The sequence below is a fragment of the Rhinopithecus bieti genome, unplaced genomic scaffold, assembly GCF_001698545.2.
Source record: "Rhinopithecus bieti isolate Rb0 unplaced genomic scaffold, ASM169854v2 scaffold_26532, whole genome shotgun sequence".
Lineage (NCBI taxonomy): Eukaryota > Metazoa > Chordata > Mammalia > Primates > Cercopithecidae > Rhinopithecus > Rhinopithecus bieti.
The window spans coordinates 1637007-1651581 of NW_016812934.1; the positions used below are offsets into that span (position 1 = coordinate 1637007).

At 49.3% G+C, this 14575-nt stretch overlaps 1 protein-coding gene across 2 annotated transcripts; it reads right to left on the reverse strand.

Moving 5' to 3' along the window:
- Window positions 1–240: 240 nt before the first annotated feature.
- On the reverse strand, window positions 241–13347 carry TBX3 (T-box transcription factor 3). Of its 2 annotated transcripts, XM_017847364.1 has the most exons (8): window positions 11637–13347; window positions 9708–9975; window positions 8743–8802; window positions 8336–8482; window positions 6377–6453; window positions 5100–5257; window positions 2942–3612; window positions 241–1098 (listed from the first exon to the last, which is right to left on the reverse strand). In XM_017847364.1, the coding sequence occupies exons 1-8, from the start codon at window positions 12023–12025 to the stop codon at window positions 637–639; spliced, it is 2232 nt and encodes a 743-aa protein (XP_017702853.1). In that variant the 5' UTR covers window positions 12026–13347; the 3' UTR covers window positions 241–636. The 2 variants fall into 2 exon arrangements, with proteins under 2 accessions (XP_017702853.1, XP_017702854.1); XM_017847365.1 differs by lacking the exon at window positions 8743–8802 and having other exon boundaries at window positions 637–1098; window positions 11637–13011.
- Between the last annotated feature and the right edge of the window lie 1228 nt (window positions 13348–14575).

A 14575-nucleotide genomic window follows, 5' to 3' on the forward strand; every position in this document is an offset into this window, starting at 1 on the left:
TTACTGTGGACATGCAAGAAGAGACCTATAGCGGCTCTGAAAACATCACAAGAATATTAAAAAGACACAGATTTTCTTAATATAGACTAAACAAGGATGGTAGGGACTTCCCTTCCCAAACAAAGCTGCTCAGTAATTTATTGAGAACCGATAATGCAAGTCCCTATAAAGTTTTTAATCTGCACAAACAGAATCATGTTAATGTATTCACTTGTCCCGATTTTTTTTTGAAATATTTTATTTTTGTTTCCACTTGACACAGTGAAGGAAAAAAATATATAAATCCGCACTGAGGAGATGTCTTTGAACACCTCCCCGCCTGGTGGGCAGAGACCCAGACCAGCCTTGCTGGAAGTTGCTCTGGACATAAATGTTGGAACTCCCACCCCCAACAGCTCAATGCAACCGACGTTTCTGAACCCCCAGAATCTGATCCAGATCCCGGATATATAAACCACGCCAAGAAGACAGGGGCTGTCTCTAGCACATTCTCTCCAGGGAGTCCGGGGCCCCTTCCCAGACGCAACTGCAAAAGGAAGGGCTAACGCCATGGCGGGCCCGTGGTTTATTTTACATCCGACAAAGTGCACGGCAGCCTGGACTGGACTGGAATGAAGAGACGTGTCTGGGAGGGGTCTACGGGGACGCGCTGCGGGACCTGTCCGGCTTGGCTTCCAAGCCGCTGACCAACCGCTGGATGCTCTGCAGTTCGCTGGTGGCCGCCTCTTTCTCCGCGCAGAGTTTGGGCGACAAGGACACGGAGCTGGAGGATAGCGTGGAGGAGCGGCTGTTGAGTTCAGAGCCCGAGTCCACCGCCACCGAGGCTGGGCTGGCGGCCAGGGCAGCGACTTTGCCGTCCAGGGGCCCCGCGGCCGCCGCCATGGAGGGCAGGGCGGTGGTGAGCAAGCTGCTGCCGTCCGGGACCGGCACCGGGATGGAGTAGGGGCTGTAGCGCAGCCGTGGGCGCATGGTGTTCAGATTGAGGAAGGGGTGGCGGTGCACCGAGCTGGAGGCTGCCGCAGAGGAGGCGGCCGCCGCTGCGGCCATGTACGTGTAGGGGTAAGGGAACAAGCTTCCGAAAGGGGACATGGCCAGGCCCTGGGGTGAGAAAAGAGACACACAGCGCGTCAGCCAGGTGGGAGGAGCCTACCTCATCCATCTCCTCTCTTCTACCCCTCCAACATTGGGCAAGCCATGAATCCCTGATATGTTTTGTTGTTGTTGTGTTTTTTTGGGGGGAGAGATGGGTGGGGGCAGGAGATAAATCAGCACTCAGACATCTCTAGGTACAACTCTTAGCTGTGTCACCCTAGGCCAAGAGACTTTGATTCACTTCTTGTGCCTCAGCTTCCTTACAGGAAGAAAAAACAGGGAAATCATAAGTAATTCATATGCTTATTGAGGACTCTGTAGATATTAAATGAGTGAAAGCCTGCAATACGCTGCACACAGTGTGTGCGGCCCCCAGGAAATCTCCCCTTAAGGGTTACTCCTTGCACCTGTTAAATGGGGATACAGATTCAGTTTACACCACAAAGGTAAGCAAGGGGAAGCCAGAGGACATAAATTATTAAGAATAATTTTTAAAATCTTTCTTCTCCCCACCCCCCATCCCCCCCCCCCAATCCTAAAAGTTTCTCCACAAAAAAAAAAAAAAAGTGAAGATCTTAAGCAAAAGGAAAATGGGGGAGGGAAATAAAAGGGCATTTGCTATAAACAGAGACAAAGAAATTGTCCAGCATGATTTACTGGTGCTCCAGGTGAGAAGCCGAGGTAGGCCCCAGGAGTTCAGGAGTGCACGAAGCTGGGAATTGGCAGAAGCAGCATTTAATATGCAGGGACCCTGGCCTGGGCCAGTTCTCTGCACCATGCCTTGAGGTGCCCTTAAGGTTTTGTCTGTCCAGGCAGCCCCTGGTCTACCAACCACCTGCCCACCTAGGACAGGGTCTTCAGGAGAAGCCAGCAGAGGAAATGGGAGGAATTGAGAAACGCCAGAAGCCAAGCCTTTTCTCAGCTCCCTCCTCCCTGGAGGGGGAGGCCAATCTAGCTTCTTGGCTCAGGGAAGGGAGACGAATGTGCTCAGACAAAACAAAAGGCAACAGCATGCAAAACCTCATAGAACCTTTTCATGGAGTTCAGGGTGTTTCCAGCCGCCTGAGACTTCCCCCCAGCACAGCTGTCTGAGCCACACACAGGCCTCTAGGCCTGCCCCAGTCCCTGCTTATCCCTGTCCTCTGACATTTCCCACGTGTGCACAACCATTAACCCTTTGAGGAATAGGCTGGCCTGCTTGGGTTTGGGGGTGGGGAGAAGAGCTTGGAATGGGAGGAAAGGTTGGAGGAATCAAGACTGAACTCCTACTCAGGAAGTAGTCACTTCCCCTCCCCAGGCCTAGAGTCCCATTCCTGGGGGAGGGTTGACTATGAGACACTTAAGAGACATGTCAGCTCTGAAGCTAAAATCAGAAACCCTCAAAGAGGCCTTGGAGTCAGACAGCCTGGGGTTGAGTCTCAGCTCCACCATGTACCGGCTGTGTGACCTTGGACAAGTGACTCAGCATCTCTGGGCGTCTTCCCCTTCATCTGTAAAATGGAGGTGATAATAGTACCCCTGAAGGGTTAGGTCAAATGAGTCAATACAGTGCAAGCACTTAGAAGGATGCCTGAAAGTAAGTGCTGTGTCTAGCTGTTATCTTTATTACTACCTATCTACTCTGCTGGAAACGGCCTTTAACTTAGGAAAAATTTTAAAGTTTTTCTGGGGTGAATGGGGAGAATGAAGTCATGATAACTCAATGAGCTAAGCCTTGAACCTGGTAATGGCTCAGTAAAAATTATTGCAGCTACTAGGCCAAAGGGGTCGGTGTGGGTCTGCTGGCAAAGGACAGGGAAACTGGAGAAAAGGTGGAAGGACTGAAGGAGGCAGGAAGAAGGATCCATACCTGAGAGGCCAGGACGTGCTGCTGGAGGTGGAAGGGCAGGGTGGCCGCGGACGCCCCGGACAGTCCCTGCGCCGCGGCGGCAGAGGCCATGGCCGTGGAATCCAGGCCCGAGACGCCGGTGGAGGCCCCAGACACGGTGGCCAGGAGGGGCCCCATGCCGGCAGCTGCCATGCTGGAGAAGGCGCCCCCCATGGCAAACTGGCTGGGGTGCAGGAAGAGCGGGTGCCCGTTGAAGAACTGTTGGCCTGCCAGGCCCGGAGCGAAGCCGAGGCCGGGCAGGGGGCCCTGGGCCAGGTGCGCGGCGGCAGCGTCTGACTGCACTGTGAGCGGCGCGAAGGCCTCTTTGCCCGGGAGCGCGCGAGCCTCCTCCACCTTGGCCGGTGCCGCGCCCTCGCGACCCGGACTCCTGCGCTCCTCCGCGCCCAGGCCGCGAGTGCTGGACGAGATGGTGGCGGGGCTATGGCGCGAGTCGGGCGACGCTTTGTCCAGCCGCCCGCTGTCCCGGGGCCGCTCGGCGGCGAAAAGGTGCGCCTTGACAGCGGGGCTGCCCTTGTCACGGCAGGGGTCCTCGGACGTGGTGGTGGAAATCTTGGCCGCGTCGCCGGCCTCGGGGCCGTGCTCCTCTTTGCTCTCGGCCTCGGCGTCGCTCTCACCCTCGCTGGGACATAAATCTACCATAGGAGAAGAAAAAAACCAAGGCAGAAGGGCGTTAGCTCCCGTCTGAGCCAATGAAACTCCAGTTCCCAAGTTGGAATCCTAGCTCGTGGCTTCGTGGCTGTGTAATCCCGGGGAAAGCCCCCTAGCCTCTCTGCACCTCAGTGTTCTCATCTGCAAAATGGGGATAATCGTGCCCAACAACATTGCTGGAAAATTCAATAAGCGATTAATGAATTTAAAGTATTTACCCAGAGTTTAAACTTTCCCTTAGATGGACAAACCCCCAAATCAGTAGCCCTTCTTCTTATAATGAATTTTACTTCTTTTTTTGAGTTCCTGCGGTGCAAGATTTCACATACATTTCCCCATTCGATTGCAAATTAACTTTTTAAAAGTAAAAACTAACATTAAAACTCCCAGCTGGAACATATTCTAATTACTGTTAAGAGTTTTTGGTCAGTGAATGACAGAGAGCAGCACCTTCCACAAATTTGTGAATTACTCAGGAAGGATTCGTTTGGCAAGAATCCTGACATCTGAATTAATAATGGCAGAACGGACACCTGTCCCTCAACACCAGCACTCGGTTGAACCTTCTGTGTTAGCCCCAGTCCCTGCAGACAGAGATGAGTGTCGGGCAGCCGGCTCACCGCCCGGGGACAATCGTAGATTCTTTTTTGCTTTCACCACACCCTCTGTGGGTGTTCCACCAGAAGAAAAGAAAAAGGGATCCTATTTTATGTTTAAAGCTTAAATGGATTGAAGACATAAAGGACTTGCATTTTATTTCACTAAAACAGGTTTCTTCCCGTCGAGAGAGAGAGAGAGAGAGAGAGAGAGAGAGAGAGAGAGAGAGAGAAACTTTCCAAATAAATAGTGCTTGCTCTTTAAACACAGGAAACTGAGGGGGGATTTGAGCCATCTCATCCACTCCTCACCCCCTCCCCTAGCTCTCCCCCCACCGCAGATCCCCACTGCTCCACCTCCTCTCCCAGGTCAATTGTTGCTCTATAGCTGGATGTTTTCTAGGCCACCTTCCCGGTTCCAGGTGGCAGAGAATCCCTTGCTTCCCCCCACCACCCAGTCCAACACATTGTAACCTAGAGTTCAAAGACAGTGAAAAGTCAGCAGTTGGAGCCTCTCTTGCTTAGAGAGAATGGGAGGAGAAAGAAACAGAGACAGAGAGAAAAGAGAGAAGCGCTTCAAGCAGGTTTTCAAAGCTGCTTGCCAAGAGGTAGTATGCAAACAGACACCCACCTCCCCTCCCCACCAGCCAAATAAGGATCTGGGGGAAAGGCCTCGGTGCTCTCCTTCTACTGCCTTAGGGAGGAAGGGGAGACACACCTGATAGCTCTTTTTGAACTCTGGCTGCTGTTTAAGAATGTTTAGAAGGGTTCTAGCTTTTAAAGGGCAAGTGCCCTGCTTGGTGCCCCATCCCCCTTCAACTCTTCCAGGTCACGAGGAACTGGAGTCTAGTGATCACAAAGGTGACATGGCTTACCTTTGAGGTTCGACGTCCCTACAGTGGAGACGGCTGGAGAAGAAGCCTGGGCGAAGCAGTTGAAAGCTGCTTGTTCGCTGGAGGACTCGTCGGAGGTCCCGTTCTCCTTTTTGTGTCTTTCATCAAACACCCTCATGGACTGCAGGGTGAGCTGTTTTCTGTGGCAGAAGCCCACACCCACGTTACAGAATGTAACATACATTTCCCCTCTTTGTTTCCCTTACCCTTTCCAAAGCGGTACACACATGCCTCACACCCTGCCTGTGGCCCAGGGACAACACTAATTCGCTGAAATGTGCTTGCCCCAGGGCAGCAACATAGACCCAAGCATTGTTCTTGACCCTGTAACTGGGCTGAAGAGTGTGGCACAGGGTTAGGGAGAAAGCAAGGAGGCTTCAGTTGCATTTATTCAAGATGGGGGTTTCATTAGGAAAAGGCATTTGCTTGGGCTGTGACATTTTATTTAAAAGCAAGAGGAGAGGCTGGATCTAGTCAGAGACAGCCGAAATGCTGGTCTTATATAGGGAGAACTGGGTGTCCAATCCTGCAAACACAATGCTGTCTGTCCCCAGCATACCCAAATTTTGGATGGTTGCTAAGATTTGGGAGGAAGTCGTTATTTTATGCTGCAATTTACTGCAATCGTTTTACTAATAAATTAATTGGAATAAAAATATATTTAGCTGTTACCAATTATTTTTTAATGCCCGTCCCAAGGGGATAGGTTAAAAATTTAGGGGTGATTTTCTGGATTTTAGAAATTCTTTGAAAGGGGGTGGGGGAGGGGAGACCCTCTTTCATATTCTCTCCAGCTGTCTACTTAATGCAAAATGATACATGTCACCACGAAGGAGGGAGGGAGCCATACATCTTTCCAAAGGCCCCAGCTCTGGCTGATGGTATTTGGAAGACAGGATTGCAAAAATTTCCAAGCATTTTGTCAACGGCATGGTTCTTTCTGGGACCTGCCTAGGATGAACTTAAATTAATTAGGAATTAATAGGCATCCCTGTATAATCTATTATCTCTGATGCTTCTCTTCCAGAGATAAGTTATGTATGGTGTAGCCTAGTTAATTTCCTTAAAGGTAAGGAGGCAGGAAAAGTACTTGTGCTGGGTATACTGACAGCAGCAAGCATGTAGCAGTGGGGAAAGTGAGTGATTTCCACCCGCTTTTCTCAGGACAAGTGCCTGCATCTCACTTCTAATACTTCAGAGTTGGATCCTAAAAAAAGTGATTTTTCTAAACTATCTAATAAATAATTGTTTCAACTCACCTTTTTTCTCTTCGGCCATTTCCAGTGTCCCGGAAACCTTTTGCAAAAGGGTTGTTGTCTATTTTTAACTGAGTTATCTATTGGAAGAGACACAAGCAAGACAGAGACATTGGCCTCATTTTCTAGAATGTTTTGAGGGTGTTTTTCCCAACTCAACAAGTCTAGAGATGTGATTGCCAACAGAAGTCATATAGATATGCTAGGGAAAGGAGATAATGGCAGAAGTTTGGAGAGAACTAAGAGAAAAATCAAAGGAAACTGTAGCAGGGCTTGTATCTCCTATATGAGGCCAAACCAGGGATTTGGGGATGAAATTATTCAAAGAAATTCTTTTCTTTGGGCAGCCAACAGTTTGAGTTTAAACATGGAAGTGTTGTCAAAGTCATCAAGAGGGAAAACCTGGAGATCTTAAAATTATGCTTTCATTTTGATTTTTATACAGTGCAATCAATCATAAATTATAGCATACTCCCTTGACACACACACACACATACTCACACACACACACACACACACCCCTTTTCCATGAATCCAATAAATGATTTATGGGGTTTTACTACCCTTGTGCGGGAGTGAGTGCAGGAGTGAGTTTGATTTTTTTTTTTGCTTGGGGGGTGGTTTAAGGAAATTACAATATTGACAATTACAGTACTGAATGACCACTGGAAACATTTGTTTTCATTTATATTCTCTGCCATGGCCATTAGGTGGAGAAGGCTCATGGCCTTTTTGTCTGATCAAAAATGCTACATTTTATTATTACATTAACAACTTCATTTCATAGGATTCTGGGTCTAGAGGGCACATGCATTTTGCACTCTGAGAAAAATGCCATAGTGTGTAATCTTTCAAATCCCTTCCCCTTGGTGGGGAGAAGAAGTTATATACACAGAGCTACTCAGAGGTGGAAACGGGGACCCTTGGTTGGATTCATGTTCTTGGAATAAATTGCTCTATCCAAGACTTCAGGTTTCACAGGGAGAGATGATCATGATGTTCTGGTATTCGGACTAAAGAAATTTAGCTGGAACATCCCCACCATGAAGTCCACAGAGGACCCAAGGACAGTGACAATGACAGTGAGTTCAAAATGTCAGTGTTGTCAGGTAAAATGGACTCTCTCTGAAGTCCAGGATTGCAGAGCGGGGGTCTTCAGTCCCTCCTCCCACCCCTATAACTGCCAACAGCCAATCTGGGAACTGGTGAATCAGCACTAAGGGTCATTTTTCTGTGCCCATGACCTTCAGGCCACCATAGCTCTAGATATCAGGTGCTTCCCCTTTTGGGGATCCTTCTAATCTCCAGATTCAGGGCCGGGGGGGAGAGGGGGAATTCAAATGTAGTGGTGACTTTGGCCACCTCAGCTCAAAAGCCTCAGACAACTCCATTGGTATGACCCTGTGATCAGGGTAGGTTTTTCCAACCACACGCACGCATGCACACACATGCACACACACACACACATCATAAAAAACACAGCAGCATAAAAGGTAATAAAAACCAGACCAGCTACTCAGGATTTCTGGCTAGGGCAGAAAAGCTGGTCTCTACTAGGATTCTCCTTCCAGGATCCCAAATGCTTTTGCCTTAATTTTTTAGCTAGTTCCTTTTGAATGTGACTTCTTGATCCTTCTTCCTCAAGGGGAAGAAGATGAACCTTAAAACAGACAGGACAAAGTCCAAGGAATGGAGGAGTGGGTAGCATCAATGAGAGCAGTTACAGGAGCTTCTCTGTGGCAAAATTAGTATGTCATTTTTTTTGCTCAACATTGTTCCTACCTAGTCAAGGTGTTTTTCTGTCTCCTTGAGATGTCATTCTCCTTTCCACCCAAATGCTTCACAAAAGAAAACTCAAGACTCTCATCTCCACTCTCTTGTAACTGTCTCATCCTGACTTAAAGCAGCTTTTAAGGGGAAGGCAAAATATCACCATTAAAAAGGAAAGCCCCTTGGGTTTACCTTATCATTCTGGTATGCAGTCACAGCGATGAATTCAGTTTCGGGGAATAAGTATGTCCGAAATGTACTATAAGGCAGTTTCAAGATGTCATTGGCTCTTACAATGTGGAAACGGGGCTGGTATTTGTGCATGGAGTTCAATATAGTCTGCAGGGGCAGGGAAGAGAAGACATACATAAAACAAGGATTTAGCAGAACAAACGGGATCTTAGAACCCCTGCCAGGCTGAAATCTTCCCCACCGCAGGGTACCACGCTTGTACCGAGCCCACCTCCTTGGAGTACCCCCTGGGTACATTTTGCTCCACAGATGTTATCTTCTGGAGAATCCAAATTGCTCCTCAGTTGCCAAAGGGTCCCCCCACCCTCACCATCTAAGGATCATTCGTACCTTGAACCCTAGCCTACCTGAGTACCAAAACTATAATTCCCCTGCCACGTAGCGTGATCACTTGGGAAGGCCAAAGTCTTAAAAGATAGAGAAAAACATGCATTTTAATTTACAAAATGATTCAGTACTTTAAGCGCCCACTAATTGACGAGCCCAATCCACTTAAAGCCCTGAAAGGCTGAACTCTAGAGAGGAATATTTATGCCTTAATCAAATCAAGGGCTTCAAATGCAATTCCTGCCCGCTGAAGATATTTCCACGCCATTCGCGTCTTCCTGGGCCTAATCTTTCTGCTTACTCCTTGTTTATCACTCTGTTTATTTTATTGAAATGTTGGGGAGGGGTAGGAAAAGGCGCAAAAGGTCCTTTGCCTGATTTCTACAAGCAATCCACGTTTTCTAAGTTTCTAAGCACTCTCACTGAATCCATATATACACTCCCAACACACAAAACATTTTTTCTGAAGATCTAAGCCTCGTTTAGGGTAAGCCTGACTCCCACCTAAGCCCACTTCTTTTTTTAGTAAAAGAACGAGTTTTTAAAAATGTATTCACACCATTTAACCAACAGAGTCAAGTCTCCAAAACGTAAACTTTCCCAAGAAAATAATATGGCTGGTTTCAAAACAGAAGTATGATATTTTAAAACAAAACAAATCCTTTATAAATACACAGCCTTGAAATTGATTTTAGCTCTTAAAAAATGGCTTTTACTTCACTCTCAGGCCAGGCATCTACCAAAGAGCTGGAGTTGCTATAGAACACAAGCCAGTACGTTTTCTTGCCCCATTTCTTTTAGAACGCCAGGTCTTCCATTATCCGGAGAGAAACATCCCGAATCCTTTTTCCGGACAAGGACAAGTTTGCTATGCTCAGGGAGAAGCAAAGGAGAAGTCTGGGCTGAAACTCATGAAATGGGGAAGCACTGCCTTTGACTGAGTGAAGAAGGAGAAAATTTTACTGAAGAGAGCAATGAAACTTACAAATCCATGTTTGTCTGAAATGTTGTTGGTGAGTTTCAGTTTGTGGAAAGTGACGACTTTGGACATCCACTGTTCCCCAGTAGCGGGGCTGTCCGGGTGAATGTACATCCTCTTTGGCATTTCAGGGTCGGCCTTACCAGCCACCATCCACCGAGAATTGTGAAATTTATAACGACAGTCATCAGCAGCTATAATGTCCATCAATAAAATATATTTGGCTTTTTTATCCAGCCCAGAACATCTCACTTTAAATGGAGGAAACATTCGCCTATAAAGGAAAGAACAGAAAAGAAAAAAGAAAGATAAACCACCCATAATCTTGGGTTTGATTTCCTATGTATCATATAATATTGAAACCAAGTTTAAGACTTTCTATTGTGACTGATAAGCTTTTATGTTTCAGAGTGAGGCAACTGGCTGCAAAATCGTTTTCTTCCACAATTAATGTATTAAATATTCTCAGTTTCTCCATATTTAGATGTCCCAAGGTTCAAAACAAATGCATTGTGGCACTGCATTTCTCTACATTGTCTAACAATTTCTTCAATATTTTTTTTTTCCTTGTATGACTTTACCGATTGCCCTCCTGATACCAAATTCTTGCCCATGTCTTTTTCTGTGGGTATCTAGTTCTAAACAGGTTGGGGTAAGATTTTAGTAAAGCGCGGTCAGTTAAGACTAGAATTTTCCACCATCCATTGATGAGAAAATGTTAAACTTATCAAGGAAATGAACGTCAAGTTGCACCACTCCCTGCTGCAGAATAGCAATCCCGCTGTGGGCGAAGTGAAACTGGACTTCAGTGAGTTCGCAGAATGAATTTTGCAGATTACGGTGCACTCCCTGGCCTGATAACCTATCTGCCCATGGAGCTGCTAACACATTCCCCTACTCCTTAGGCCAGTCCAAAAGTGCAAGATTGTGCCACCACATTGCTGTTAATTTCACAGAAATGTTGGCATTCTGTAGTCTTGACTTAAAAGGAAGCAAGGAAGCACTTCGCTGGAAAACTGACTAAATGTCTTGTGGGTTTGAGGATTTTTATGCCAAACTTTGGCCTCATTTAGCTTGGAAGGAGACAGAATGCTTAAGATATCATGAAGGGGATTTTATTTTATCTTTTAACTTTATACCTTTACAGGCTTCAATGCTATTTAAAAAAAAAATCAGTGATTTTAAATGACAGTTGCAGGATCTTCTCTTCCAGGCAGGTTTTGGTCAGGCAAGGACCTTTAAATATTACGTAAAACACGGTTGATAATATTCACACATTAAAAAAGCAGTGTGTGTCTCCTCACTGGCTCCTTAAGTCTGCAAACATAATCTTAATATTATGCAAAATTGCCTGCTAAACTCGCCCTTGGGTTATAGACACGTGAAGTGGTGTGGGCAAACAAACCAAAATGCCCTTCGATTTCTCTCTGACCAGGGCAGCAGCAGGCCCCTTTAGACCCAGAGGCTAGACTGGAGGGCAGAAAGGGCCGGGGACTGGTGTCAGGCCTCCCACTACCCACACAAAAGGAGAGGGCTCTAAGTTTTTCTTTCTGGAGAACAAAATAAAACAGACAACACAACATCAACAAAGAAATAAGGATGTTCCAGGAGGGTTTGCAGAGTGCGTTTTTAGCAGTAGAGTGCCTTTTTTTTTTCCTTCCTGCTCCCTGCAGGGATATCTACGCTCCATTGAAAAATTGTCTGTTGGGGAGGGAACCCACGATGCAGACCAAATATAAGACCCGTGCAGATGCCCAGGTAAGCTGAAATTTCCTGCCACAGGGGCAGGGCCTGGAAGTCTGTGCACCTATTTCTATGGGAACTAACTTTTCGTCCAAGCCGTAATAACCGACCAACCGACTGTTCTGGGAGCAGAGAGATAAAGGGAGGAAAAAACTATCCAACAGCTTAGGGGAGGAGGCCCCCACTGCTTACCTTCCCGACTTGGTAATGACCATCTCGGTGCCCCGCTTGTGAAACTGATCCCAAAGTTCTTTAGCCTCCAGGTGCACCTTGGGGTCGTCCTCCACCTCTTCTTCGGGCTCCATGGTCTTCAAAGGCCTCAGATGCGCCTGGGGCCCCAGGGAGGAGAACGGGATGCCGGTCTCGGCCGCCCCCACCAATTGATCCATGATCGGCTTGGCCAGGGCGCCCGGCAGCGAGAGCGCCGCCGCGCCGTTGGGAGGCAGCGTCAGCGCGGGGAAGAACGGCGGCTGGTGACCCAGCACCGCGCTCATGGCGAAGTCCGGCGCCCGGTGAGGTAGGAACGGATGGTAGGCCATGCTTGTCCCAGGAATGACCGGATCTCTCATGGAGAGGCTCATCCACTCCAGGCGGGGCGCTGGGCTCCAGCCGGGGACAAGTCTGCAGCTGCTGTGTTTTGTTGTTGTTGTTTGTTGTTGTTAACAACAGCACATAGTTCAAAAGGGGGGAAAAACAAAACAAAAAAGAAAAAAGGAAAGAAAAAATAAAAGGAGGCAGAAATCACAACTAATGCACTTCAAAGGGAGTAAGGAAAGTGTCTTTTGGAGAAGGGGAGGCCGCTTTTAAAGAGGGCAAGGCGAAAAATCAGCAAACATAGTCGCGCGGGTGACCGTCCTTGTGCCTTGCGTTTTTAAAAAGCCGCTCCTGAAAGTCGGTTTCAGAAGCGAGAGGAGCGAGCAGGGTCTCGACTCGCGCCCGAGCCCTGCCGCTGAGCTCGAAATAGACACTCCAGCCCTGCGTCCCAGGAATCTCTCTCCAGCCCCTAGGTCCTTTGTTGCAAATGTGAAAGGTTCTCCTAGAAGACTTTTACCTTTCTTTTCTTCTTCCCCGCCCCTATCTCTCTTCCTCTCCCTCTTTCTCGCTGGTGGCGTCTGCAGCTGTGCTAGACCCGACTTTAACAGGGAGCGAGAGAGCGGAAAAAGTCTCTCTCCTTTAAAAAAAAAAAAATCTGATTTAAACCCCCTTCTACCAGCGCTATCAAAACTTGAACTGCAAACTGGCTTCCGTTCGCCCTCCTCCTCCTTCCTCTGCTCCGAGCCTCCGGAGGGTGTCTCAGTTTCAATCCAAATCTTGCTGGACTCTTCTCCCGTGCCTCTCTTTCTTCCTTGTCCTAAAACGTGAGCGAATTCGCTTCCTAAATCTGTGTCCAGGCGCGCAGGGCAGGGAGGATTTAGAGGGGGAAAAAATGGAACGGAGGGAAAGAGAGAGGGGGAGGGAGAGAGAGAGAGAGAGAGAGAGTGAGAGACGGAGTCGGAGAGGGAGGGAGCCAGGGAGGGAGCGAGAGAAAGCGAGAGCTCCTCGCCACCCTCCGCCGCCTCTAGAATTCACCGGGCGTCTGCTCGGCGGCTCTAGAAGGTCGGGCTGCGCTGTGGGCTGCGGGGAGCCGGAGGCCTCTTGATTGGCTCTTTGACGCTTTCGGACCAATTGTGTTGCTGCATAGGCGTGGTTTTCACAGGTCGAGTGCTGGGGGATAGAGCTGAGTTATAAAAAGAAGGTGTCGGAAACTGTAACGTCGCAGCGCCGCATCGGTACTACTGCCTGTCCTGTGAATATGTCAACATGATCAGAGGGAGGGCGGGAGCCACTGGGGAGCGCGCGCACAGAGTCGCCTCTAGGTGGCTTATCGAGAGATCGCTGCAGCCCCTGAGCTCGCTCGCTCTGGTTCAGCCCACGTCTGAAATGCCTCAGTCATCCAGCCCGGGATCGAGGGAGGAGGCAGGGCCAAGGAGGAAGGGGGAGGGAGAGAGGGAGGGAATCAGCGAGCAGGCGAGCCGGGAGGGGAAGGCGGAGAGGGCGCCCGGGCGCCGGGCAGGGGCGCTCGCCTCTCTTGCACTCCGCTCGCCTCTCCGACCGCCGCAGCCGGTACTCTCTCCAGCTCTCCTTCTCCCGGCCCCGGGCGAGCCAGGCGGGTGGCCGAGCCTCCCTGCGAGCTGCTATCCGGCCGCTCGGTTCTACAAAAGCCGGCGGCTGCGGAGAGGCGAGCGCCGAGACTACAGGCTTGCGTGCTCTCCAGCCCCACGTGGAGCCAAGCTCCGCCTGGCCGCCGCTAAAGGGCTCCCGAGCTCGGGTGTCTCGATGCTGGTCTCCCCTGCATCTGGGCTAGGGGAGCACACGGATGTGTGGGCTTCCTCTCCACTGTGCCCCACCCGCAGCCATGTGCAGAGACCCAAACACCCCCAGTGCATCTGTACTCGAACACACGCCAACACACTGGGACTGAACCACACACCGAAAAACACGTACACACAAACACGCACACAGCCTGCGCGGCTGACCCTGTCTGAGCTAATGGGGAAGATGGACTCAGGATTTTTATGAAACGCATTTACCCAGCCCTTTTGGATCTCGTCTTTCATTTGCATGCGGGCCCCCATGTTCCACCTGGATGTGGGTGTGGGTGTAGAGAAGAGAATGGAGGATCTGGACAAAGCGAGCACAGCGAGGGACTGGGTTCTGAGCCTGTCCCCTCCAAGCCGCTGCCCTCACCTCGAGGCCCGGCTGGGTGCACAGCAGAGGGTAAGGGGTGGGCGAGTGGGTTGGGGGAGGCGCGCCAGCCTGGTATCTTCTCTAGGCATCGCACTTATCTCTCGGTGCCTCAGTTCTTTCTCCACCCCGGGGACTTATCTCGCCAGAAGTCGGGGAGGGAGGCTGAGTTTGTAAAACAAACCGTCAAACGCCCCCACCTCAGAGGCGAGATGACTGTTTTCAGTACGGGTAGGGTGGGGGCCTCCTCTTGGGCGGACGAGAGGGAAACGACCGGATCTTACCAATCGCCGAATTACTAACTCTGTTACCGCAGCGCCCGGTCGGGGTCAGAGGATTCGCCTAAGCCCACAGTTCTTGATTCTGGGGGCCAATGATTTGGACCATCCTTGCTTAGATGGAGGGAA